Source organism: Scatophagus argus, chromosome 23 (genome assembly GCF_020382885.2).
Source record: "Scatophagus argus isolate fScaArg1 chromosome 23, fScaArg1.pri, whole genome shotgun sequence".
Classification (NCBI taxonomy): domain Eukaryota; kingdom Metazoa; phylum Chordata; class Actinopteri; family Scatophagidae; genus Scatophagus; species Scatophagus argus.
The window spans coordinates 240,005-266,999 of NC_058515.1; the positions used below are offsets into that span (position 1 = coordinate 240,005).

General features: G+C 40.8%; 1 protein-coding gene across 3 annotated transcripts; it reads right to left on the bottom strand.

Moving 5' to 3' along the window:
- Positions 1-14: 14 nt before the first annotated feature.
- rap1gds1 (RAP1, GTP-GDP dissociation stimulator 1) lies at positions 15-26,738 on the bottom strand. Of its 3 annotated transcripts, XM_046379907.1 has the most exons (16): positions 26,351-26,738; positions 21,120-21,149; positions 20,664-20,771; positions 18,539-18,661; positions 16,769-16,894; positions 13,059-13,205; positions 9,124-9,252; positions 8,531-8,656; positions 7,187-7,330; positions 6,163-6,294; positions 5,650-5,784; positions 3,738-3,863; positions 3,176-3,315; positions 2,878-3,004; positions 2,645-2,773; positions 15-2,532 (listed from the first exon to the last, which is right to left on the bottom strand). In XM_046379907.1, the coding sequence occupies exons 1-16, from the start codon at positions 26,352-26,354 to the stop codon at positions 2,405-2,407; spliced, it is 1,854 nt and encodes a 617-aa protein (XP_046235863.1). In that variant the 5' UTR covers positions 26,355-26,738; the 3' UTR covers positions 15-2,404. The 3 variants fall into 3 exon arrangements, with proteins under 3 accessions (XP_046235863.1, XP_046235865.1, XP_046235864.1); XM_046379909.1 differs by lacking the exon at positions 13,059-13,205; XM_046379908.1 differs by lacking the exon at positions 21,120-21,149 and having other exon boundaries at positions 26,351-26,737.
- Between the last annotated feature and the right edge of the window lie 257 nt (positions 26,739-26,995).

Here is a 26,995-nt window from a genome sequence, read left to right on the forward strand (position 1 = left end):
AAAGACATCAGCCATCACCAGCTATCATCTTTAATTATCTGCTGAGTTACAATCCTCCAAATGTACAACTCATGACATTTACAGCAAACATTTAAGTTTATAGTATTTTATGCAGTTACTATGGATACATCTCCACTGGCATGTGTCTTAAGAAGAGCACAAATCTGATAAATAACCATTCATACCTTTAAAAAAAAACAAAAAACAAAACAAAAAAAGCGCGGGCCCACACCAGGAAACAACAGCAGTATGTTAACAGAGTGTCGGTACAGTGTGGGACATGCTGAAACGTGCATTTTAACTAGAAGACCCAGGTGTCACACATAAAGAGAGACCTGTCCTCTGGAAGGCGCAGTGCTGCTGCTGTTTTGCGTCTGCATTCAGAGACCTGTTCTCACAGGCTCTGCTTGATGCTACCTTCCCCCCAAGCAGTACATTCACAACACAGACACAAATTGTACACACTTGTAGGAATGGCGGTTTCCTTACAGAGCACAACAGTGCCCCACTGCTGGGCTGATTTTCTTCCAGGATTGTTGAGTGAATCTTGTTCCTAAGTTGAAGTACTTCAGTCTACTGTTCTAAGTTCTTAGTCTCATGCCTGCTTTGACTTTATCTTGTTTTTGGCTGCTCTACAGAGTAGACCATTTCCTGTCCATCCAAAAATATTAAAAAATAAACTTTTGTTGATATTTTCTTGAGTTTTGTCCACAGTGTAAATCTGGTTATCCAAAGTGTCAAACAATAATTAGGCAAACTGCAATGCATTGGTCAGACTGATGTGAAACAGACAATCTGTAATATCGTTTAAAAAAAAGGTGGGTGCAAAGTCAAAAAGTGTGATCAAAAACATGATTCAGTCAGACCAAGAAAGGTCTCTGTATGTGAATCAAAGATTTTGTGGAAAAGACACTGGGTACCATTTTGATTTAATTGATTTGTATTGACTTTAATGGAAGAGGCCTTTCTTGTTTTGACAAAAATCACATATTTCTGTTACTTTGACCCACCTGGCATTGTTCTGTCCCACCTTATGTCACCAGTAAGATTGCCTATCATTTGGTATGTTTGTATTTACAACAATCTTCCGATAATCATTTTTAGGTGCAGCTCAACGACTGAAATGTGCAGCATCGGGAGACATTAATGTAAGATTGTGATATGCAGTATGACATCTCTGGCCCCGAGGATGTACATCTGTGTTGATAGTTAAACTCATTAAGCGCTGCAGCACATTTCTGTTTTGACAGACACACTAACAAGTCCCTGTTCTGGTCTTGACTTCAACTGCACGCAGTCTATGAGCTGAGCTAGACATACAGAAGTAGGCCTGACTGGCTCTTACATGGTGTCTCTCAGCGATGAGTTTAGACTTGGGCGGGGAGGGGGGTCTTTGGACAACTGGAATTAAATGTCTAATAAAATCTATAGATCCAAAAAAGAGCAAGTGCAAAAAATAAACAGGTGTCAGTGGAGGAGGGAAGGCTGTACTCTGGAGTATGGGAGTGGCAGAGAGGTAAAATGAACACTGTCACACCTTCAACAGGACTAAAACATGCACAGTTTCTAGTCAGTTTATATTCGAGCTACGTGGGACACGACTGGGCACATCGTGGGTGGCTGCGTTTTTGTAAAAATGAAAGAAAAATCACAACAGGAAGGGTTTTTTTTTGTTCTTTTGTGCACATTTTTCACTGGTGGGTTACTGGCGGATGGTATCACAGCTATGGTCGTACAAGAGTGTCGTCTCTCGTCTATTGCGTTAGGCTGTCTACGGCGCCTCAGCTCCCACACAGCTACTCGTCACAGAAGATGCACAAGTAGAAGTGGGCTCCAGGGTTAGACTGATGCTGTCAGTTTATTTAAAAAGAAAAACAATAGCAGATAGAACAGTAAGTCAAGGGTGTGTCCACCTCCAGGCAAATTACGCCACTGAGCATTTAAGGAGAGTCAGTCTGTAAAACCCGAAATGAAACCTGCCTCGCCAACCTCGGGACCTTCTAACCCACCTAAATAAATCTCGTTATTATGGCTTTCAGAGGAGAGTTTTGGTGTCCCACTGCAGTTTAAAAACAGTTTCCGAGGCTTTTGCATCCCTACAAATACTCAATTCTGGGCAATGTCTTGTTATTGAAAATAAAAATTCAATTAGAAAATGCTCAGACTGTACGATGTGTATATAAGCATACTGACATCAGTCTAACCCCGGAGGAGGTGGGCAGGGCAGAGGGGTGGTGGTGGAGACGTGATGTATGTCTGGCTGGCAGTTAACGCGACGTGGTACCTTGGCACATGACGATGGGACATGGGAGAGCAGTCATGAAGTCATGAGGTGTCATCAGGTGATTAGGTGGTTGGGCAGGCATTTGGGTGGGTGGGTGTGGGTGGGGTTGGACACAGTCATTTAGCTCTGGGCAGTTAATCGCTGCTCTGTGAGCGACGCCTGGTGTGAAACCGTTTTGTTTTCATGAGCCCTCAGCTTTGACACCACGTCTATGAATGCCAGGCTCTGGACTTCTTTGTGGAGAGGTTCTGAAGAGAGAGCAGAGAGAGAAGTCATTGCACAGTATCAATCTGCTGCTCACAATTGCTCTTTTTAAGTAAAAATGTTTTTGAAATTGCCTGATGCATTTGTAAGCCTGACCTGAGCCCATGACTGCACAGATGAGTATCATAGAGTTGTACTTGATCTCTGGTGCACTCCTTTCATCTGACAGCAGCTTGTGAAGCACAGACACCAGGCTAGCTCCAACAAAGTCCTTCTCAGCTGCAACTGAAATCCAGAAAAACAAAGGCCATGTTTTGGTTGAAACTGTAAATACAAATAAATAATGAGTGAATTAGAATTCATTAGGATTCACCCATCCTTGCTCTTACCCAGATCCAGGCCTGCTATGAGACCCAAAGCCACCAGCGCTTCATTCTGCATAATCATATGCTCACTAGTTGCCATGGTGACTAAGTGTTTAACACCTCCTCCCTGGATGACCGTCCTGACGACTTCCTGAAATCCACAGAAAGAAAAAACACTTAAACAAACCAATCCTGAGATGTACTTTCAGATAAAGACAGACGTGACAAAGCAGCACATGTGAATCTGCTAACTATACGTGTGTCTTAACAGCTGCAAAGGTCTACAGTGTTATTATTGTTTGAAGTAACCATGGTGTCTCACCTTGGACTTGCTGTGTCGAATGAGGGCCGACAGGAGCCTGTTGGACTCCCCCATCACGCCTGCATGATCTTTGGCTTCACACCACTCCACCAGCCTCTCCACCAGTTTCCCATTGGTTCCCAGCTGGTCTGCAGCTTCAGCTGAGCCAGCACACACACACACAGCACAGAAGATTACTGTCACTTATTCTGGTGTCCGCCGTCACCAACATCCAGTGAAAACTTTTTTTTCCATCAGGTATTTGGTACCCACATATACCCAAATGCATTTCACTTGGTTGATGGAGTGTTGTGGTTTTATTTTAGAGCCTGATTATGGAGACTTTCTGTCTCTGAAACCACATTTTTGTGTCACAGTGACTCAGAATTTAGACACTTGTCGTCTGAGCTGCTAAGAATCTCTTAAACAGAGGTAAGGGGAAAGACTCAAGACTGCTGCTAACTTTGCTTGGAACATCTTTACAGAAACGGAATCAAATGCCATGTGTGATCTCACCACGCCTTTGCAGTTGATGATTATTGTGGATGTGGTGCAAAGACAAAAAGACCGATTAAACCTCTACCTTGCGTATCAATGAGCATCCGTAACGTCCCCAGGAGTTTGAACTGGACAGGAGGCATCTCTGATTGCAAAAACTTCAACACCACATCTGCTACTCCTGCCGACAGCATCTTGGATTTGTTTACCACTGAAGAAAGTAAACAAGACCGATTAAAACACTGAAATATGAAAAAAATGTAATGCTTTGTCTTGTAGGCAAACACTGTGACTGTTGAGTGGTCTTCTCTGCTGTTCATCACAGCACACTTTGAGCTGTGATATCTGGTTGAAACATTCTCCATCAGTCTGTAGACATGTACTCTACTGTTCAGTAGTAGCCTGCTGCTTTTCTTTTTAACAAAAATCGAATATTTCCATGGAGCACAAATTTTCTGGTTATAAACTGCTGTCAGAATGACAAATCTAATGTTATTTAACTGCATACTTGTTGGCAAGAATACATACATTTTATTTTTCTGCATTCTTCATACATGTTTTCAATGGAAATAAAGTAATTACACTGCCAATATTGATGAAAGATGATGAAAGTGACATATTTCGTCATTGGAGGGAACTCACTCCAATGAAATTCGTGCTCTGCATTTAACCCACCCAAGTGACGTGCACACACACACAGCAAACCCGGGGCAGTGGGCGACCGCGTGCAGCAAGGGTACCTCAGCCATGGACACCGGTACGGGGAATCGAACCAGCGATCCACCGGTTACGGTGTCCGACACCCTAACCGCTGATCCACGACTGCCCACTGGTATTAACAGTTCAACAAAACTTAACAGAAACAGTTGTGGACGCTGACAAATCTCACTCTGCAAAGTCCTTCAGCCAAGCTGAAGCCTTCTGATCTGCTGCATCAAGGGTGACTAAACCTCCTTTTAGTCTTTGGGGGGAGAAGCTTCAGTGAGGTAATTCACTGTTTTCTCCTCTCCACATCCTTGCAATGAGCTTGGACCTTGGCCCACTGTTGGACTGCAAGCAGAGTGGGTAGTGTCAGCTGGTGGGGTTTTTGTTCCAAACTGGTTGTCCAGATGGGACACGGTCAGTGGATTGGAAAATGTCTACGTACATCGGTAGATGATCTTTTAGATCATTCTTTGAGTAAGTGAAGTAAAGCCTGGAGGCTAAGCGGGAAAGGCTAACAATACTCTTCATGTTGAGTCATCAGATCCCAGTTTTCCTCACCACTGTCACAAAGTGTTTGCTCATAGGGAAATTATGGCTCTCTTTGTATTAAAGACTGATTTGAAGAGTTTGGTCTCGACCTGCTCTATTTGGAAAATGTCATGAGACAACTGTTGTTGTGATTTGGCGCTATATAAATAAACTGAACTGAATGGAATCAAAGTAATCCAGCAAATCCATTTTCATCCATTGACCACTGGAAAATGGTTACTGTTGTTGTTGTTGTTAACATGGTTAGCTGTCCACTGTCAATCCAAGATGAGGATGTTTGTGACTGGGAATGTGAGACAATTCTGATCTCATCTTCTTGAATTTCCCTCAGGACAATAAAGTATCTATCTATCATGTATTGGAAGAACATGAAATTTATCAAAAATAAATAAAAAATTTAAAAACGCAGGGATGTTGGTAACCCCAAGGTAAGCATCACACAATCACACTATCATGAGATTATTGTCAACTGCTATATTTTATTTACAAAAAGATGACATTTGAAGTATCACAGGTTCATATGCAGGTACGATACATACTGACACACTGACTCAAGTCCTAAAGAAGCACAACGGTACCCTAATACCCCCTAGCCTAGGTTGAGAAGGCTACAATATGCACCCAGACAGAATTGCGTCCTATTTCAGGTCTTAGTTACTACGACCAAGTGGAACCCTGAAGACCTCTAAATGACACACAGCTCCTGAGGGGTGTGTGTGAGTTTGGCTGATGTGGTGGCTCACCGGGTATGGCCAGATTCCGCAGGGCGCTCAGCGCTGCATGTTGAACAGTGACGTTGCCTTCCTCAACATGCCGATCCAGCAGCTCCAGAAGCTTTTGCACAATACCGGCGTCCACCATGTGGATGCAATTCCCATCTACACACACAAAAATATACAAGAGGAGTAGTAACCTAGATCCTAAGAGCCTGACTGCTGCTGGGTCTTACACCTTTCTTACTGTCACCTGTAATCAGTACTGTCCTTTAATATTCTAACACCAGAAGAAATGTTATCATTAAGTCCATTTTACAAATATTTAAACTCCCTGGATGAAGTTTAATCAGCCGAAATCTATTGGTTGTCAAACTTCTGTGGTGAACACGCATTTCTCAGCTGATGAGACAAAATTAGATGAAAATGTGTTTCAGTGTCTTCCTTTGTTGCACACTACTGTTATTTTGCCTCTGCAATGTCCCACTTTCCTAACAGGGATGATAAGGTTTTGGTCACTAACTTTCCTGGAGTAAAACTTACCATTGCGAGCGAAATTGGCGATGGCAAGAGCTCCAGCGAGCTGCAGCTGATGGTTATGAGATGGGATCCAGGACAGGACCCTCTGGAACACACTGCCCTTTCCTCCCTCAAACAGCTTTTGCATGGACTCATCTACACAACAGAAGACAGAGGACAGGTTAGTGTGCAGTGACACTGAATGCATCACTGCTGATCATGGCAGGTCAGTAGGGCTGCATGAATAACCTTACAGATTCATTTTGGTACGGTAATTCTGTGTTATAAAGTAGTAAGTATAATTCTACTGGGGATGGAGGGACATCCATAAAATCAATCAAATCATTTTTTTAGCCTAATTTTTATTTACAGTTAATACTTAATTAAAGACAGAGCAGTAAAGCAGAGGGCTTGTTCTGAAATGCAAACTGGTTAAGATGCAAATACAAAGCAAAAAATAGTCTTACCATTTTAGAAGGTTTAGTTTGTTCACAATATGTAAAATCTACACAGCATTTCTGTTTCTGTCTGTGCTACTGTCTATTAGGACCCAATTCTTCAATGTCAATATTGCAACAATATTGTAGCAGTGACTTTTGATGCTTTCACAACATATTAACACAATGTATGTATATTTATAACATATAATAAAATATTTACATAAAGGTTGAATTATTAATGCCCCACACTAGATAGTCAGCACAACAGACAGAAGACAGAAGTGTGCTTTTACATCTATGGTCTCATGTGAGTGTAGGTTTCTGTCCATAAATTAAGTCACTTAGGGAATTATCGTCTCCACTGATGCCAAATTAGTTGTGCCAGCAGTAACCTGATTTAACACAAGGATCTTTTTAAGTAAAGACCAACATGGAATGTGCACACATATTCTCTTTAAACACTAATCCACCATTCTATGTAACTGGATAAATTTTACTGCTAAAGATATGATGACAGAACTTATCGACCCTGGCCTGGTGATGCAATAATGAAGAGTTAACATGGGCACCACCTACTACACCTACTGGCAAAGGCCTGGGGTGTTTACCTCCAAGCAGCAGCAGAACCATGAGGTCGGAGGCAGTCTTTAACTGAGTGATGTCCTCCTCCCTCTCTCCATCTACAGTCTGGGCCACTACCTCCAGGAGACACTCCACCAAGCCCGCCTCCACCAGCTGCAGCTTTATCACATCTGGCATGAGGATGAGACATTCAGAGAGGACCACAGTGAGCAGTTAAGTCTGAAACACGCTTCTGCTGCAATGCAGAAGTGCATCATATGATATGCTAAGCATACATGGGATTCATCAAAGCCCAGCTGACCCAAGCGAGTGCACAGCATGTAAAGCCTCATAATGGAACGCTGATGAGTTAGTTAAGCTTTATTTATTCAGAACATTCTGTTTCATTAATGTGCTAATGTGAGTGTTCTGAGATAAACAGCTGGTGGAGCCACTTGTCCTTTCAGGTGCCACTGAAGAACTGCAAGAGAAGAGGGAGTGATGAGATGACACAACTGACAGAGCTCAAAGCTCAAATGGCGGCCAACAACGTAAACAGCGACTGAAATATGGAGGTGGAGCTACAGAGCATTCAGAGGCTTTCAGGGAGGCCTGAAGGGAGATTATGGGTATGGTATGATCAAAAGGGTATGATCAAAATCACTGAAAAAGCACTGAAAACAAAATAAAAATAGGCAAAATTTATTGGTTCCAACTCATCAAAAATGAGTATAAGATCTTTGACGTTAGTTAAGTGAATATCCTTGGGAAGACACCAACGTTAGCTCTGAAAACTCCAATCCCATTTCCCAATGTTATTTATATCTGCCTGTTGTTTTTTCTAACAATTGACAAACCCACTTTGATATAGTGAATCGGTTCAAAATTAAGCACTAAAACGCAAAAAAACAAAACAAAACAAAACAAAAATGTGGCACCATTAAACTTAACATATTATCGCTCTTATTTTTTTCACAGAATGGGTGCTTAACCATCTCTACAAATGCAATGAACAACCTGCAGTGTGACAACAACAACGACAACAACAAAAGAGATGGAGAGGTAAAGAAAGAGAAAGGTTTGTCTGGAGTAAAGTAGGACGTTGTCCTGGATACTGACAATGTAGGAGCACACACACACACACACTCGTGTGAAAAAGAGCAGCTGAGCAAATGCAGGAGTTGTCTGCCATGACTGTGCAGTTAGCAGCTAGTCTGGAAAGCATGACTCACACTCAGAGGATAATTTACAACAGAGTAGGTGGACATGAATTTCATCTAAAGGCATGAGAGAACACTGCAGTCTCTCAGTATCTTGTCTTTCAGGCTCTACACTTCCTATACAGTGGAAACAGATTTTTATAAAGCTTAAAGAAAGGCAAATCACATTACCATTTTCTGCAAGTGGAGCCAGAACCTCAAAAATCATTTCCTTCTTCTCATGCTCTGTCTGCTTCTGGAAAAGACGCACCAGCTCCTCAGCGATGTTCGTGGAGGCAAACTGCTCTTTGCTGGACTCTGAAAAGACCAGAGGAGCATCAGAGGTATGCAGTGAAAGAGAAGACATCTTTTCCTCTGCATGGACATCTTAGGTGCACTCATGATTCCAGTTTTTGCATATGACTGCAGGCATTTCTAGGCCCTGTATGAAGAACTAAAATCCCCTTTTATTTGTGTCACTGTGACATTCAAATTTTTAAATATCTTTTATTGTTAGAAGAGAGAAAAGGATTGAAAAAGTGTACAAACCTAGGACAGACATGGTTACAGACAGATTTGTTTGGGGGTTGGTTAATTTTTAATGCTACATTTATTAATTTGTCCTAAATGTGAAAAGCTTGCCCACTCGGGCAGACCAAAATAACAGTTATGAACAGTATATAAAGTTTAAGAGGTGTAGGTGAGGTGTTAATAATGTTGTTCATCATTTTGGAATGGTGGGTAGGATTGTTATTTTGACTTAATGGGTATTTAGGTATACTCACCAAGCTCGGCCAAATTCCCAAAAGCAATTAGACACATTTCTGTCAGGGCCGCATTGTGGGAATGGATGCCTAGCAGCTTCACCAGAGTGGGAATTACACCCATATTGATCAGCTGAGCTTGTAAGGAGTCTGCAAAAACATCAAACACACAGAGAGATGGGCAGTCCATCTGTAGAGCTGAACATGATGGGAGCTGAGGAGATCAACACAGACACATGGGCAACATTTGGTTTTTGCACAAAAGCTGATTTGTTAAACAACGATTTTAAATATTATTTTTTTTAAAAAACGTTCATTTGCAGAACCTTAAAGCAAGGCTATGGCACTTTGAAAGAAGAAATAACGTACTTCCTCTTAAAAATGAAAAATTAAATTACCTAGCAGCAAAACAAAGGATTACCAGTGTTCACTGTATCACAGTAAGGACTTTCAGAACTACAGCCTTAAAGCCCAGCTTCTCTCTCTGTCAGCACGCTCATGTGGACATGCCAAGCGCAAAGTTACAGTTGGCAGTTTCCCAGAGGTCACGTACACTTGCTTTAAACAATATATTTACACTATGATTAAATATCTGTGGGAATAATAATCTTTGACACATGATGTACACTAAACATAGCGGCTGGGGTCAGGTCAATCACAACTACAACCCACCTTTGAAATAGTGAATTATTGTTTAATATAGGTTTCATCTGCTAAGTTGTATTACCTAGTAATCCACCCACAACCTGGTGTCAAAGCCAATTCTTTTGCAGTAAGGAAGAACAGCCAAGTAAATTCCACATTTCATATTCACCAAGCCTTAAAGAAGCGAAGACATAGGGCTATTAGAGGTAGCCAGAGAGCCTTAAGAAAGCATTTGGGTTTACTTACACATTCAAAATCAGAGTGACTGAAACAATGGTTGAAGAAGGCAAGAATGTGTAGGTGAGCAGGACAGCCAAAACGTTTGGTTAAAAAGCCTTAAGAACAATCTTCAAACAATCTTCTTGTTAATTGTCAGACAGAACCATTAAAGCCATGTGATTTGGCACTATATAAATAAACTGAATTGAATTAAAAGAAGAAGAGAAACCCAACAAAGCAGATGTTACATGTGTTTGAACATCAACAAATCATGACATTAATTTATTATCAAAAGATGTAAAAGAATGGAAAATCTGATGGCTGGCTTGATGACTCAAAGCAGTAGAAAGGATGCTTTTTTTCTTCCAGTGTGGTCTTTTCGGAAAGGCTGGTGGTAAAAAAGACAGTAAACCAAAAAGACATTGTGAGGCCTCTACATCGCTTCCAGGGCTTATTTATTGTAATTATGGTCCTATTGTTTGATTATAATCCCAATGGCTGTCCTCTGCACTGCTACTAACTGATACTACTATTTCCTGTTCTATGGGTTTCGAGATATTGAGATATTATATATGCTATTGTACACAAGTGAGGGGTAGGAAGCATGTGCATTCTGAGAAATGCCACCAGTGAAAAAATAATATCATGTATATCAATACACAGACAGACTAAGAGACAGAATACATCAGTTTCTTAGCCTGCTTACTTTTTGTGTTTTCTTATTAGACTTTTTGGTCCTAATCATATTGTAGCGATCCACAGACAAATGGGAAATAAGAGGGAAGTAAAGGCAGAGAGAGGGAGAGCTGCAAACTTCAGTTTTTTCTACGAACCACCACCCCTGCTGATTTTCAGTGATAATGTGAATGCTATGATTAATAAATGTAAATAAATATCTCACTGTTTGTGATAATCCTGACAAAGACGGACAACGTTATTCTACTTCCTCCCACTGTACACACATGAAAAGAGTGGGTGGAGCTGAGGTTTCAAATGCCCGCCTTAAAAAACCCATCTGACCCAATCACAGGCTCAGATGTCAATCATGAAGTTTCACCTCCTATTTATAACATCAAATAACTAACTAAAACTAAACTTATCAGAATATGAACACTTGAACATATGTTAGTGTGATAAGAACTACCTAAAATACCTTTGCTACCATGGAAGAGTTTATGAGCTGTATGGTAAGCAAAACACCAGGGGGCCACCAAGATGTTGATGATGATGCTGGCTTTGTTTTTATGGAGCTCTCATGCTGTCCATCTTACAGTCAATGACGATGACAGTTTTGTTTAGTTTGACAGTTAGCACCTAAGCAGTGTTCAGTTCAGTTCCAGGCACAGCAGACTTCTGAAGGATTCTGACTTTTACCTTGCCCCACAGGAACAGCACTCTAGGTCCTAGGATCTCCTGAATTACTAATTACCGATGGATAATATTAGTACTTGATAAGCAAGAGGAAATTAACATTGTGTGGTGACTAAAACAAATGAAGCAATCATAATTCATCATAATCAAACATAATTTGGAGTAAGTCTTTTTTCTAACCTCATATACTTTATGTAAAATTATTAATCCTGACCAATATTTTTTTTTAAAAAATAGCATAACATGATTGTCACAAGAAGGTTAGTAAGTGGGGAGCTGTATCAACATTAGCTAGATACAGCATGAAGAGTCAGCAAGATGCTGAAAGCTACATAAAACTACAAAAACACATCCATTCTTTGAACAGAATCTAAAACGTCCCTTCACCAGCCAAACGGATGAAACCATCATCCAGTGCCAAAAGACACCTTGGCAAGAGGTCTGAGTCCGTCAGATCACACAGTCGCTGCTCTCAACAAGCCTTGTTATCACAAAGACACAAACTGTAGCATAGTCCAGAAAAGAGACTTGTGAAGGGACACAATGGAGGCTACATTCTCATGGCTCACCTTTGCAGACAGACAAAAACAATTCATAGTAATTATCACAGTAAACTGATAGAAAATTATGTAGATATAATATGAAGATAAAGACATGTGGAAGGGAAAGCAGACTGCATGAAAACTGGACTGAATAGCAGGAAAACCTGCAACCTTGAAGCATCTCTTTTTTTGACTGAAAACACAGGGGGAAAAAAAGCTGGCCTGGACACTTTTAAAGCTCACTGATTAACATGGTGTGTCTTACTGTTGCTGCTTAGACCACACCGAATAAAGATGTAAATAAAAGCCATTGCTATGCTAGCACCTCTATGAGGCTGTACTTCGGCAGATGGTGCTTTTAGCTAAATGCTTTGTTCAGATTGCCAATATTCTCTCAGCGACTATGCAAACACACTGATATATGTTTAGCAGTTGTTTACGATGTTCACCATCTCAGTTTAGTATGTTAGCATGGTAGCATTTGCTAATTAACACTAATTCGAAGTACAGATGAGGCCAACGGGTTGTGATGAGTTCTGCAGGCATTTGGTCCAAAGTACTGAACAAAGAGAGAATCTGACCTGATGACGGCCTGAACTAAAAAGAGGATCACAAAAGTTATTATAATTCATCCGAAAAAGAAGGTGAATACGTGTACCAAATAAACCTGCAACCACACACGTTTGTACAAAATTCCATGGCAATCTCTCCAAAAGTTGGTGAGGTATTTCAGTGTGGACCAAAGTAGTGAACAAACAGACTGACATCAGCATCCCTAGAGCCATGTTCACAGCATGGCTACAAAGCAAGCAGAGAAACTAGCTAATGAATATGCTCCACCTATCAAAAACTACAACTACTACCAATACAAACTTACAAGGTTGAGGGAGAAAAGGTCCCGCTACTACGGAAGCTGATTTTCAGCATGTATAAATCACTGCAAATTACCTCAGAGGTGAAGTTGGAAAAGTGAGAGAGCATGGTAGAAAGATCGGGAGAAAGGTCAGTCCAAGAAAGAAAAGTACAGGATCTTCAGGTTCAGTTTAACCCTACTGTTTTATGACAAAGAAAACAAACAAACAAAAAAACAATGAAACATCGTCTGGGTACAAGAAAGAGAACATCCGCTGATTAGTGGAGATTAGTTAACAGTTGTTCTTGGGGGAGGATGGTCATTACCATTATCATTGCTATAGTTCATCAGCATGCCACAAAAGACAGTCAAGAGCTTCTCATTTTCCGGCTCAGTATTTTGGGAGAGGGATTTAATGTGTTCAGCTACTATCTGAGCCCCTCCTGCCAGGTCAACTGCATTCCTGCCCTCATCTGCAAAACAAAGAGGCCAGGACACAAATCAACCACAAAACAAAAAAATCAAGGTAAAGAAAAGAAAAATAATCAGAAGCTGAAAAGTACATATGAAAGCATGTTATGAAAGCAGTACAAAACATACAAATCAATGCAAACTAAGGCATATAAAACAGTCAGAATGCTTGCATAAGTGTTAAGGAAATAAGTTGAACTACGACTAGGTAAAATAAATCAAATACAAAATTAGTTCCTACAAGGGTCATAGTCCATCTGATAAAGGCTTTTTATATCAAAATCTATACAACTACCTAGAGTTGGATTTCTTCAGTGTCATAATTGATGTTGGTGGCCATAATTCCATTTGTTAAAACCTTTCTTTCCAGAGTATGTGTAGCAACAGAGTAAAGCTAAAACTCTTCCTGCACAGTTCACTACACACATTTATTTTGTAGCAACCGAAAACTAAAAAACAACAAGCAAAAACCACAGCAAAAGCAAAGGATTGCGATATAAAAAAAAGAAAAGAAACTGGAATAAACAAATCACTGGCGGTGGAAATAGTTGGCAAAATCAAGTGCACCGTCTCCATGCAACATCATACTCCTTTGAAGTCCATACACTTTACCTTTTAGAGACAATAAATGCACAGTAGTGATGACTGTCTCTCTGGGAGGGCTCTGTCTGGTAGCACAGCTGCCAAATTAAGTGTTACGAGTCAGCCTTCTCAGTATCAATGTGTCTGCTACTTTCTTCCACTCATGGCAGCAAGCCACGTCTGAACTCTCAGCAACATGCCAGTGCCATGTGCATGACACTTCCTGTTTCTGTTCAGTTCACGTGATGCTACTGTTGATGCTGACCCTGAATTGTGTCTTATCTTAAGGCCTTCTTTAGGACTTCTTTGTGAAATAGGAATAAACAGATATGCAAGTGATACACAGAGGTAATGTGGTTTTCTTCCCGGTCATGGAGAAATGGACCGCCTCTTTACTTCTGCAAAGAAACCAGAGAAGTCCATATGCTGCATGGACTTTATGAAGGGTTATGACTGTGTCCCTCAGGGTGGCTTATTGGGGTTTCTGCAGGAATGTGCTATGTCAAGAACAGTGTTACAAACGATCCAATCCTTGTATAACATAGCCTAAGCAAGAGTTCTCTGAACTACGTCAAGCAGTGTGGTGGCTGCTGGGCTCTGCAATGAACAGTGCCTTTACACACAGCCAACAAGTGGAAAGCATTCAATTTGGTGATATCTCCTTTATGCAGAGTCAGTTTTGCTGGCTCTGTCAAACTGTGAACTCTGGGGTGTCCTGGAACAGTTTAAGTGTGAAATGGCTGGGTTGAAAGTCAGCACTCCGAAATCTGAGGCAATGGTACTGCCCCACAAAACTGTGGTTAGGTTAGGAACAAGTTGATGGCAGAAGTGAAGCAATTCAAGTATCCTGAGTTCCTGTTCACAGGTGAAGGTAAGATGGAAAATAAGGATCCACAGGTGCATGAATGCAGATTTGACAATAAGGAAGGTATAGCAATGATACCACAGTGGTGAAAAAGAGCCGAGCATGAAGGTGAAGCTCTGGATTTACCTCCCTTATGGTCGTGAGGTTGCATCCAACAATTTTTGTAACTTTATTTCACAAACAATCAACAAACATATATCTATTCCCACTCCTTTCAGTGCAAACTGTTGACTGACACACCACTTTAAAGGAGACCACTACCCAAAAGCATGCGCTGTTATTTACATTTGCACAATCCATCGTGTCAGGACTAGAAAACATGCAAAGAGCTCTTGGAGGGAGACCGGGGAGGTAGCGAGATGCAGTCAGGAGGAGGCTGTGATTGCAGGCTTTTCATTGTGTCTTGGAGTGGAGAGACAGGAACACTTTCCTAACAACATGTCACAAAGCTTAGTTTGGTTCTCTCCCTTCAAAGGCAAGGAGACGAGCTCAGACATTTGAAATGAGCGTGGAGTAGCACCGCTGCTCTTTCATAATGAGAGGAGTCACTTTAGGGTATTTGGGTATCTGATAACACCCTTACCCCCCTTAATAAACTACAATAATATTCTGAATATACATTCAATATATTACATTAAAGATATTGTGTGTAGGACATAGTGGCCTCTAGTGGTGTGGCTGCTATCTCCTATGGTTGCCACCAAAGCCATGAAAACAAAACAAAAAAAAAAAACACTCACTCAAAAACATAATTCTTTGTTTCAGGTGATTGTACACTAATGAAAACATTGAGACTATTATATATATACGACAACAACTAAGAATATTATGTTCCATTTCTTTTGATAGTTTTTTCATGTTGTCGAATGTAACAAAATGTAAGGACCTGTGAATGATTAAAAAAAAAAGCTCATCTCATCTCAGCTCTTTCAGCTTGTAGTAATCACAAGTCACTACGTGTCTTCTCAGTGAGTTCACTGTGGGCTGTCTGCAGACAGTAGAGCCACCTTCAGAAGATTCTGTCTTATCTATTTTACAAAAGGAACTGAGGCAATGTCTCCCATATTACTGTGTGTTTCTTTAAGGTAGCGAGCAGCTGCTTCTCCACACTCTCTCAGCGTGTTGATAAGAAAACCACGCCAGCCTACCGAGATCCCCCTCCACTTCAACAAATGTCACATCCCACCAGATTCCACAGACACCCAGCTTTTCAACAAGAGGACAAACTACGCACCAGAAGAGACAGCTGTGATTAACGCCTCTAAAGCTCAGCTTAAACACTGCTGCTCTTCCCTGAGGTCAAAACTGACATACTCCACTGGTACATTCACTAAAGAAATTTCTAAGAGCAGGTGAGATGCCTGCTCTTAGAAATTTTTCTTAGAAAGATGCAGCATTTTCAAACACCTATTATTGTCGAATCAACTGTTCTATTTCAGCTTTAGTTTGTATGTCAATCACAAATGGAGTTAAAATGGAGTTTAAATGCAACATGATCTGGTTATCAAGCATGGTTCTCAAAGTCAAAACCACAGTTTTGTAACCCCTTTCCCTTGTGTCAACTTGAAAGACAGAATAACCAAATGTATATAAACACAGTTGTTCCATAAACCGTGCCTGATTATGTTCTCACTTGATTCAGATGAATACTTTGAAGCCTTTCAGCTCCAAAAGAAGGTTTGGAGGTCATTACGTGCAAGACATTTGCACTTTGAGACATATGTGATCTTTAACATGTCTGTCGTATTGTATTGTGATTGACAATAGAGAACAAAGTAGTTCTGATTTACATTGTAGTGTATAAAACATGTACATTTTCATACAAACTCACATAATACAGCAGTTAATACGGTGACAAATTAACAATTAGCCTTGACATTAGGTGACATTTCAAGTGTTCCTGACACCGAACAGAGGTAGCATCTGCCTTGTTGTACCCTCCATGTGAATGCAGTATTTCCCTATCAAACTCTAGAATCTTTTCTTCGTTCAGCCAAATCACATCAAAGCTTTGTCTACTGTAGCATTTTCTTATTACTTTTCTATTAGCTCTGTGATGGTGATGACAAGGCTCACAAAGGATTCAGTGTTCCCAAAGCAAAGCAAACTCCTACTTACGGCTGTCATAACAGATGTTGCCAAGAGCTCGGCCAGTCTGCAGTAAAACCTCCTGGTCGGTGGAGTTTAACAGCTGAATTAGAGGCGGGATGAGGCCGGCTTCAACACAGGGACTTCGCATGAACTCTGAGAGAGGGAAATAGATTGGGTAACAGATCAGTATATGGCCGTTTGAAGTTATTCTTGTTGAAGACATGTCTGTGGAGATTCTCAGTCAGGTCATATTCACTCAAAGAGTTAAAACAAGGCATCTGGACTTACTCAAAGGCCAATCTTCACAAGTCCAGACGCCTTGCTTTAACTCTTTGAGTGATTCTTGTTGATGGAAGTTAGGAGTGTCACATTTTCGATACACCTTTACTGACAGCACCCCATGATCAAGATATGCAGTGTCCTGAACAAATAACAAAATTGCAAACCAACAGGTGAAACCGTGATGACAAATGACGTGACAATTATCCAAGACCATTCAAACATGTTGTACATCCCTCCTGACCACCCTTCAAAGAAAAAATATGAAAATGATTATCAAGAAAATCTTACTATGGTATGTTTCACCTATGCAGTCCTTCACCTTGATGTTTAAGCACTGCATAATAAAGAATCCAAATGATACAAACCTTTGACTTTTCTGAACGAAATGTCTTCCATGTTGCTATCTGTTTTTGTTGTTGTAGACATCATTATTAACTGGTTTAAGTTATTTACACAGTGTTTCTTTTATGGCTAATACCAACTTCTTCTGCAACTGATTGTGTTAAATGGCCATGTGATATCATTACAACATGAACGGATTCAAATCTAAATCATATTGTGGCAGGCTTTGTAATATCAGCAGGTATGGTAGAGTCATCCAAAGAATCAATACAACATTCTATCATGAAGAAACTTTAAGATACTAATCTGTGATGTTTTAGAACAAAAGGAAAGAGACAGGCCATTATTACAGTGTACAGGCTCAGAGTCACCGTGTCCTATATGTGGATAGGATCTCTTACCCGTGATCAAGCCACAGGCAGACTTTCATTTGAATGATCACATTGGACTGTCGCAGTGTAAGTGGGAACGAGATACCATTTTCTCTCGTTGTGGTGATTTATGCTAATTAGTCAAATATGTTTTGACATTAAATCTTGCCTGGTGCAGCTTTAAACAATTGTGCAAGTTCAAACTGTCAGACAGAAAGGGAGCGGTCTTTAGCCCAGCAGTCGCTTGGCTGCTTTGAGAAATTTCCGGAAGCAGTGACAGATAAATGCCAGCGGGTTGTTGCCAAGCTTGACAAACTGCTGGGGAGTGATCATTAGCGGCAGTCTCACAAGCTGCTCAAAAAGTATTCATTATCCTAACCTTTTCTTGCTCCATGTTCTTTTCACATTTGCTGTTTTCTACATTAAAAGCCTCTCCTTTGCTCTCACAAAGGCATTACAGAAAATGGAAGCTCTCTGACACTGCACTTAATGCAAGGTTTGAGTCCTTACACAAGGACCCCACAGTCGGTGACAGCTTAGCTTTGAAATGCAAAGAAGGGATGTTAAAAGTAGCACTGGTATCAAACGAGCTGTCAATCCAATATATTACTTCTTGATTCTTCAAATTATTAAATTCACGGAAAAGTTCTGAAATACCCATTACTAACAAATGTGTTCATGGAGAAAACGTAAAAACATAAAGGATGACAGCAGGAAAAAGTGTAAAAATGTAATACTGACGAATGGAGGAACAGAAAGTCATGATGTTCCTGTGTGGATGGGTTTGGAATCCGAACCTCACCATTTTTGGCCACCTCAGCTATGATATTGGCTACTTTAGGTGTGCAGGAAGACTGGGGGTTTAGCAGGGTGGGAAGCAGGGGAAGAATGCCCATCTCCTGGATCTTCACGCTGGTCTCAGTGTCTGCAGTAAAAGAAGAGTTAATGTTTATTAATTCCATTCACTCCGTAACACAAGATGCAAATGCCATACGACTAACCCTAACCCTCAGAGTGTGACATTACTTTGACTAACCTAACTTGGCCTAGACTAGGCTGGGACTAATTCGGACTAGTCCCAGCCTAGTCAAGCGAGCATGAACTGATGAAGCCTCTTGGATGAGAGGTGAAACGTCTTCAAAGACAAATAACTAAGTCCAGTTGCATTCGATTGAATTTTCTTGAGATAACCATGACCTGGATGAATGAGAATATTCACAGGCTGACTAACATAATATTAAGTACATTTTTCAGTGGGTTTAGGGTTAGTAACAGTGACTATACAATAACAATACTGAGAGATGTCAGCTTGAGTAATGAATAACTGAATTGCAGTGGCAGAATGTAATTAGAAAATGTCATATTGAATGACTTGCATACTTTGGTTCATGAAAAAAATACCTGCAAAATTAATGACGTTCCAATCAACCTCAGCTGAACTTGTGTTTACTGCTGACTAGAATCCATTTGCATGCTAACAGGATAAACTAAGATGCTGGACGTAGTAAACAACATGTTAACATGGTCACTGTGAGCATCTTCACAGTTGTGTTAGTGTTTAGCTAAAAGCACTGCTGTGCTGCCAGCATGGCTGTAGATACTATCTTGTTGTCAGGTTATCTTAAATGGTGATTAGCACACAGAAGCGTGGCACCTTCACCTTACTGTGTTCTGTGTGTCAATGGGCCCTGGTAGCATTGGCTTCCAGTGTATTCTGTGTCATTTCAGCCCGTATTTGGATTGGTTGCAGATGTAGCAGAAGTCACACTGAAAATTTGTGAGTGAATGTGTCAGAGTCTGTTTTGGCTGACGTTAATATATGTGCCTCACAGAGCTATCTCGAGACACTTTTTTGGATTGCAAAATGTCACCATATTGCTTTCACAACTGTCAGTTTTGTTTTGTCTAGGACAGCCCCAAGTCACACAGTGCATTAGTTTAGTAGACTAAACTAATAGAGTTGCAGAGGCTTTGAAAAAGTAACAACTGTTAAGTGCAGAGCTACCATACACTCAGCTGGGGAAGATTTGCTCATTCATCAATGAAATGTCATTACAGTACACATACAGATCTGTGTTATCTCAAGGAAATTCAATCAAATGCAACTGGACTTAGTTATTTGTCTTTGAAGACGTTTCACCTCTCATCCAAGTGGCTTCATCAGTTCATGCTCGCTTGACTAGGCTGGGACTAGTCCAACTAGCTGGTGTGGAGATCCAGGTATTTAACCTCTGTGGAGGCATTCAAAAAATGTCGCAGACCTCCTCCTCTGTTGCAGACACCACCTATCTCCAATTTACAATGCTGCCCTTTCATCTCTTCCCAGGAGATTCAACAACTTAGCTTCTAAGAACAACTGCCATTCACAAAGGACCCCATGTGACTCTAACAACTGTCGTTATAACACAATAGAGCATTAACGAAGTCGAAACCAACTTCACCATCCCCAAGGACTGTCTCTCAACGACTGTCGTTTGGCACAATGGGGCACTAAACGAGCCTATGACACCACTGGCCATTTGAATGCCTCCACAGAGGTTAAATACCCAACCAGCTAGTTGGACTAGTCCCAGCCTAGTCAAGCGAGCATGAACTGATGAAGCCTCTTGGATGAGAGGTGAAACATCTTCAAAGACAAATAACTAAGTCCAGTTGAATTCGATTGAATTTCCTTGAGATAACCATGACCTGGATGAATGAGAATATTCACAGGCTCATACAGATCTGTGGTTATCTGGAATAATTTCAGATATGTTTGGTCACATTAATCAGAGGGTTTAAATCAGATGGCCGCATTCAATTCATCTGAGCCATATAGAAAGCATTACGGAAACCTTAATAGGTCCAGACTAGGCAGATTGTCTGCTATGGAAAACTTTTAGGTAATGGACTTAAAACACACTGGGTGTAAATCACACTCTGCTTACTGTTGTTGGCGAGTGCTTTCAGCAGGCAGTCCAAGCAGCTCTCCACGCTGTCAGTCGCACTGTCTGTAGACGCTAGCTTCAGCTTCTCGAGGGCTTCACTCAGGTTGTCTGAAAAGACAAACGTTTCAGGTACAAATGTTGAAAGATTTGAATTTTGATGATACTGAGGGAGAGAGAAAGGGAGGGCCATGGATAATGAGGTGCAAGTCAATCATGGGCAAGCAAGGGTGTGCAAAGTTAAGTTAATCCTTGGTCCAGGTACAGCAAAAGGATAACTGTTGCCTGGCTGTTTTCACACATGTGAATCTTTCTGAAATGTGCAGCTCACTGGAAGGACAGAACAAGTATTTTAATGTGAATTACACCTCACACGCCTTCAGCAAGTGTACCAAATAATAATAATAATAATAATCTCTTATCTCCTGTAGCTCTGTGAATGATTTATTTATTTATTACCATGTGTATGCTGGGACAGGTTCCAACACCCTGCAAACCAAATCAAACAAAGTGGTTAAAATATAATATAGACTGAATATCTTCTGACAGAAATTCAATGTGACTACATAACTATAAGTCAAGTCACATTACAGAAGTTTCCTCTAAACTCACTGACTTCCTCAGCTTCACTCCGCTAACTGCTGGAGTTGGTAGTCAGCCCTGCACTTGTTCCCAGGGAGCTGAACATTCCACAAATGACAAAAGTTTAAGTGAGCCGTCGACAACTTTATCAGCATCTTCATCTAATTTATTTGCTAACAGGATGAGTTGATGTTGGAGAAAACAGGGCTTTTTACATTGTCTTTGATGATGTTAGCTGAAGATTTTAACTCATGTTAGTGAGTGAGATTTGTAGTGTCTCAGAACTGACTACAGAGCCTATAAGATGTGAGATACATGGGGAGGTACTGCAGTATGCAAGCTCTGTGGTAGCATAACGTAAGAGGTGACGCAGGTGTTTTTCCTCTTCTTCTCTGGTTAAGGCAGTCTAGCTGGTAGTGTACTGATGCCCTCTATTGTTTGCTACCAACCTGGACAGTTAATATTTTATTTTGTCCAATACCGTGCTCATATTCCATCAGTTTCTTCATTTTATTGAGGTTGAGTGAATTGCACATAATAGAAACAGCCTCTCCAGCTGTTCCCAGGGCTGTGAACAGCTTTCTCCTCTGGAGCAATGTCAATGTGACAACATATTTGGTGACTTATTTTTTACAACTGAAACTGAAATTTTGTAAGTACAAAGAAAGTAAAGTAGCAAAAAGGGTACTGTTGGGTACCAGTTCAAAAGTGCTGTGTTACTAATTTACCAGCTCCTACCAGCAAGCTGTTTGCAGCTGAGGGGATGGGTGGAAAGTTATGGCGGGAACTAGAGCTGCCACGCTTTGCTGATTACTCAATCAAAAAAAAAAAAAAAAAAAAAAAAAGAAAAGAAAAAAGAAGATTCACCAGCTATTCTGATAATCTATTAATTGTTTCAGTCATTATTAAAATGAAAACGTCAAACATTTCCTAAGGGTTTGTTTTTGTTTTTTTTGTTTTTTTGTTTAAAAAAACAAAACACATTTTATAGCTTAAATAATTAATGAACCCAATCTTTAGTTCCCCTAGTAGGAACAGCATGAGAACACACTTCGTTCAGTTTGTCCGTTCGTCACTATCTGTTGTCCGCAGTCTGGGGAGGACAGGACGCCATTTGAGCTCTGTAGTTTGTATCTATCCAATGAGCTTTTCTGAGTGGCCTTTATGGACACCACCAATCAAACTATTTAGAACAAATAAGGACCAATAGCAATCAGTGGCTGATCACTAGAAGCACCTTCAGTTGAACAATGTAATAACTGCTGCAGGCAATGCACATATTTCACTGTGAAACCTCTGCAGGCACACAGCAATAATTCTCAGTATTTCTGTAATAACGATACCTCTGTCAATATGACAAAATGCAGAATACAACTTGCTAAAGACCTGCGATGCTATGCTGAGCCAATGATAGTTTGTCTGCGTGTTATAGAACTCACGGTGCTGAGCTCTGCTCGTACTTAACCGGATGCTTGTGCTTGAGCTGGGGAAATAAGCTTGTTGTGCTGCCCCCTTTTGTTGTTACGGTCTTTCTGCACTTCTTACATGTTAACATGGTCTACTGTACATCTGATCTTTCATAAGTAAACCAATTAACTCTCTGGAACTAAATGAGACATACAGTTTCACTTTCAGCCATCCTTGCTGCTGTGCATAGTGGTATGGCATCATTACAAGCTCAGGTAGCTATCAGATCTGTAAATGAGAAACATTTAATATCGACTAAATTCCAAAGAGGCTTTCTAAAAAAGATGCAAATGTATCCACCTCACCACTACACACATAATCTTTAGTCAGTGAGAGATCTCTAGAAGCAGCCTGTACACATCTGATCCCTTTGACTAAAATCAGTCATCAGACAGGGAAACACAAAATGTGCAATACATAGTTGCTATTGTGGTATAATTTCTAAGTGAGTTGTGATGAGCTAAAGTTGTAGTATGCAATGCCATATGATAGCATGAAGTAGTCATGTTATGTTCCGATTTTGATTGAAAGAAAAGCAAGATACAGCTGTATTAAAAAGGTACAACTGTTTAAGGGCCTGTAAGCTATGGAAGGTAAAAACTGTATAGTTGTGAACTGTTTATGATAGTGAAACACTGTCTAAGTAACCTCATTATAATCACTGTAAGCCTTAAAAAACATCTTATTGTAATCTTGCATAAAACAATTATTTTTAAAAAATCTCTACAAAGAGGCTTACAAATAATGGTGTCTGAGGCCAGCTGTAACTTAGACTAAAACTGGAAGCCGGCCAGGGTAAGAGAAACATTGGTGTAAACTGTGCTTAAGAAGTAATTAAAAAATAAATAAATCAGTGGAAGGACCCTGGAATAAGACAAGCAGGTGCAAGATAAATCAAAAATAATGGCCTGTGGAAAGTACCCAGCTAACCCAGGGCAAGCTAACCTAATGGTGTAAAATGTCCCCAACTGACCCAGGGCAAAAAGATGACTTAATGGTGTAAAAATAAAGATGGTAAAGGGATGGACAAAAGCCCTTCGTGTGTACTCAGCATGCATTGTGAACAAGCTCTACTTTTTTGTCGACATTAAAGTCTTTGCTGCTCAGAATCCTGTCTCCTGTTGATGGTTCTATCGGACTTCGAGAGAAGAACAAATTATAACAATTAGACACAGCTAAAACTTGTGTGTGTTTTGTGGTTCTGAGCCTCGGCTTTGAGTCCATACTACACTATACATACTCAAACAACATCCAGGATAACTGAAATGTTGTGTTCACAATCTTGTGTTTCACCTCATGAATGTCTCTACATGCCCTGACTTCCCAATCGATACTGCCAATGTATTTAACATGCAGTTACAGCCTTTATCTGATCGCTGATCTGTTGATAATTGAATGACCGGGTGCACCTTGCTCAAATCAGTTCAACACAAGCGACATGCCTTGTTCATGCAACAGATGCAGATTGCACAGCAACAGCATAATGAAAATCAAAGTAGCATATCACTAACAATCAGTGCAGGAAACTGAAACAAAAGTGACAGATCATCAGGCACATTTTAATCTTGGCTTCACTCTGCAAATGGTGCCTTCCATAGTGTTTTCTCTGTGTAGAATTTCACTCACTTTCCTTATGTGCCGCATGACTGACATTTTCCCTGCACTGTAACCTGACTGATGGCTACCTACACCTGGATTTTGCAACTCATATGAACGAGCTGTCAAACTAAGTTGTTGTCCACAGAACCTGTGAGCCACCTGTAGTAACACCTTGTCTCCATGAGATTGAGTGTGTTCTTTCTTCTTCTCTTTACTCCATTAATGAAGACTACAAGTCTTGCTCACCACAGAAACTAAATCAAGAATTTATAAGTACTGCACCTCCATCACATGCTATGATAAATGATTTGTCTTTCATTCCCGCCATTCTTATCAATCAGTGAAAGAAACAAATCACAGATTATTTACTTCCCCATAACATGCAGTGACTATGCACTTTAATCAAAGTTTTGACGCTGGGCCCTTCTCAGAAATGTTTAATAGATCTGCCTTCTGTGATAGTAGACAGTCGTCCCATACTATCTCCTGTCATGAGTGTTACCTCATACCACGAGATTTATAATCTACACTTACTTACAGTATGCATTGATATCAGTTATGTACAACAATGGCCGACATGTTATATGAACCAGGACGATGCTTATTCACTAGGTCTGTTCAGCTTGGTTTCTGCCTACATTGTTACTCACAGGCCACAGTATACATTGTCAGCAAACATGCAATCAGGACCGACCTGCCAGATTCAGTCAGCACTGTCATTATTCAAGAGGCTGACACACTAGTTTCTTGCATATTTTAGTGACTGTCAGTAAACCGAGAGATTTCTTCAGTTATTTGCAATGCTTAGAATTGTTACCAATAACAGTGGGAATCTTCTCATGTGGGGTCTGCTCCGAGGTTTCTGCCTTCTAAAAGGCAGTTTTTCCTCGCCACTGTCGCCAAGTGCTTGCTCAAGGGGGAATGTTGGGCTCTCTCTATTTTACAATTTAATTAAAGAGTTTGGTCTAGACCTGCTCTAATTGGAAAGTGTCATGAGATAACTTTTGTTGTGAATTGGCGCTATATAAATAAACTGAATTGAATTGAATTGAATTGAATTCTCAACTGTCATTTGAGCACTGTGAACACGACCTAGGTAGTGACAAATTGCAAAGGAATTGCAGACATTGTTGCACTGACCTGTGCACGTCAGTTGCTTGTGCGTTGCACAACCCACACACCAATGCCCCACGATAGCTGCCTTCTATCAAATGACAACATGAGCGATCCAGCCTGGGATTCATCCTTTTGGTATACGTCATTAACTGTCGAACAAATATTGATTTAAATTCAGGCATTCCAAAATGCCACTGCCTTCTATGGCTACTAGCTCCAGATGCATTAGACAGAGAGGTAATATTTGGTGAATAAAGAGCATATTTTAATGTCAATTTGAATTTCATTCCAGTCAGAGATATGACGACTACAGTAGTCGTAGGTCGGTGCTCAAGCATTTACTAACCAGTGTGTGTCCAATATCAATAACCAGCAGAAACAGTAACACTGGAAAGAGCGAGCAGTGCAGTATATCCTATTGCATAACAGCTGTGGAGATGGAGGAGTGCCATCTACACCATCACTAGCACTGCCATTTCAAGGGATGTACATTCATTTAGCGACTTGGACCTTCAAGCCATTTCAAGTCCCAGCTGAATTACATCGGGAAACAACGAAGGCATTCAGAATACATCACATTTTTCAGAACAAGCATTGCTAATAGGGGAAAATCATGACCACTAAGAGCGGGTATAGAGTGACAGAACCTAACCCCACCCGAGCACTGAGGCTGACACGCGCATGCATGCGCACGTACACAATATATAGCTACAGTCAGCCCTTCATTTGACTGTCGTCAGAATAATAAAACGGACAACTATGAAGGTAAGCTAAGTCGTATAGAGGCATTATTTCATGATACACAACGTCAACCATCAACCATACGTGGCTACTTGCAAGCGTTTTCATATATAAAAAACATGGTTAAACAGTTCATGTTAGTTAACTCGGCTGGGGGTGAGCAGGTTAGCTAGCAGTCTACTCACCCATCTCAGCAGGATGTTGCTACGAAAAATAAATCAGGCTGTTCTGCTCTCCAGGTCAGCTGTGAACCGAATCGTACTGGCCACAGGCCCCGCTTTCCCCACACTACTCGTCCCTTAAACCGCCTTAAAATGGTGAAGTTAGCGAGTTGATATTAGCTAGCTAGTTAGCCAATCAGGTAGCGAGAGCAGCCGCCGGGCCGGTCGAGTAGTCCAGTTTAGATGGATGCTGCTCTATAGCGGCCTATACACCGGGTGACTACCAGGTTAACACATCGGACTTCCTCTCATATCGTCACCAACAGTCAAGACCTGCTGACTGGCGCTCCCCTGTACGACTGGCTCAGTCTGGCATGCCACTGTCAAGTCAGCCAGACGGCACAAGAGTAGGACTTCCGTCGAAACCTTCAAAATAAAACCTTTTAAGGAACGCGGATTTATGGGACATATCGCCGGAAGATGGCAGCCTGACACGTCTGAAAAAAGTGCAAGCCACATGCTCTCAGATATTGAGATATTTACCCTGAACAGAAAAAAATGTGTTCACTAGATTGCCTGGGAAAAGTACTTGAAGGCGAGTACAACTTCTGTAGCCATTTGGGTTTTGCTGAGTCATCACTTGTGTGTTCATCTGCTGCTTTGTTTGCT

What these genes read in the sequence shown, in the direction of transcription:
- rap1gds1 (XM_046379907.1), bottom strand. An exon ending in TGGGAATTTGGCCGAGCTTG is followed by an intron (nt 8,657 to 9,123) that starts GTGAGTATACCT and finishes TGGTCTTTTCAG; the next exon opens with AGTCCAGCAAAGAGCAGTTT. An exon ending in CATAGCAGGCCTGGATCTGG is followed by an intron (nt 2,774 to 2,877) that starts GTAAGAGCAAGG and finishes TCTGGATTTCAG; the next exon opens with TTGCAGCTGAGAAGGACTTT.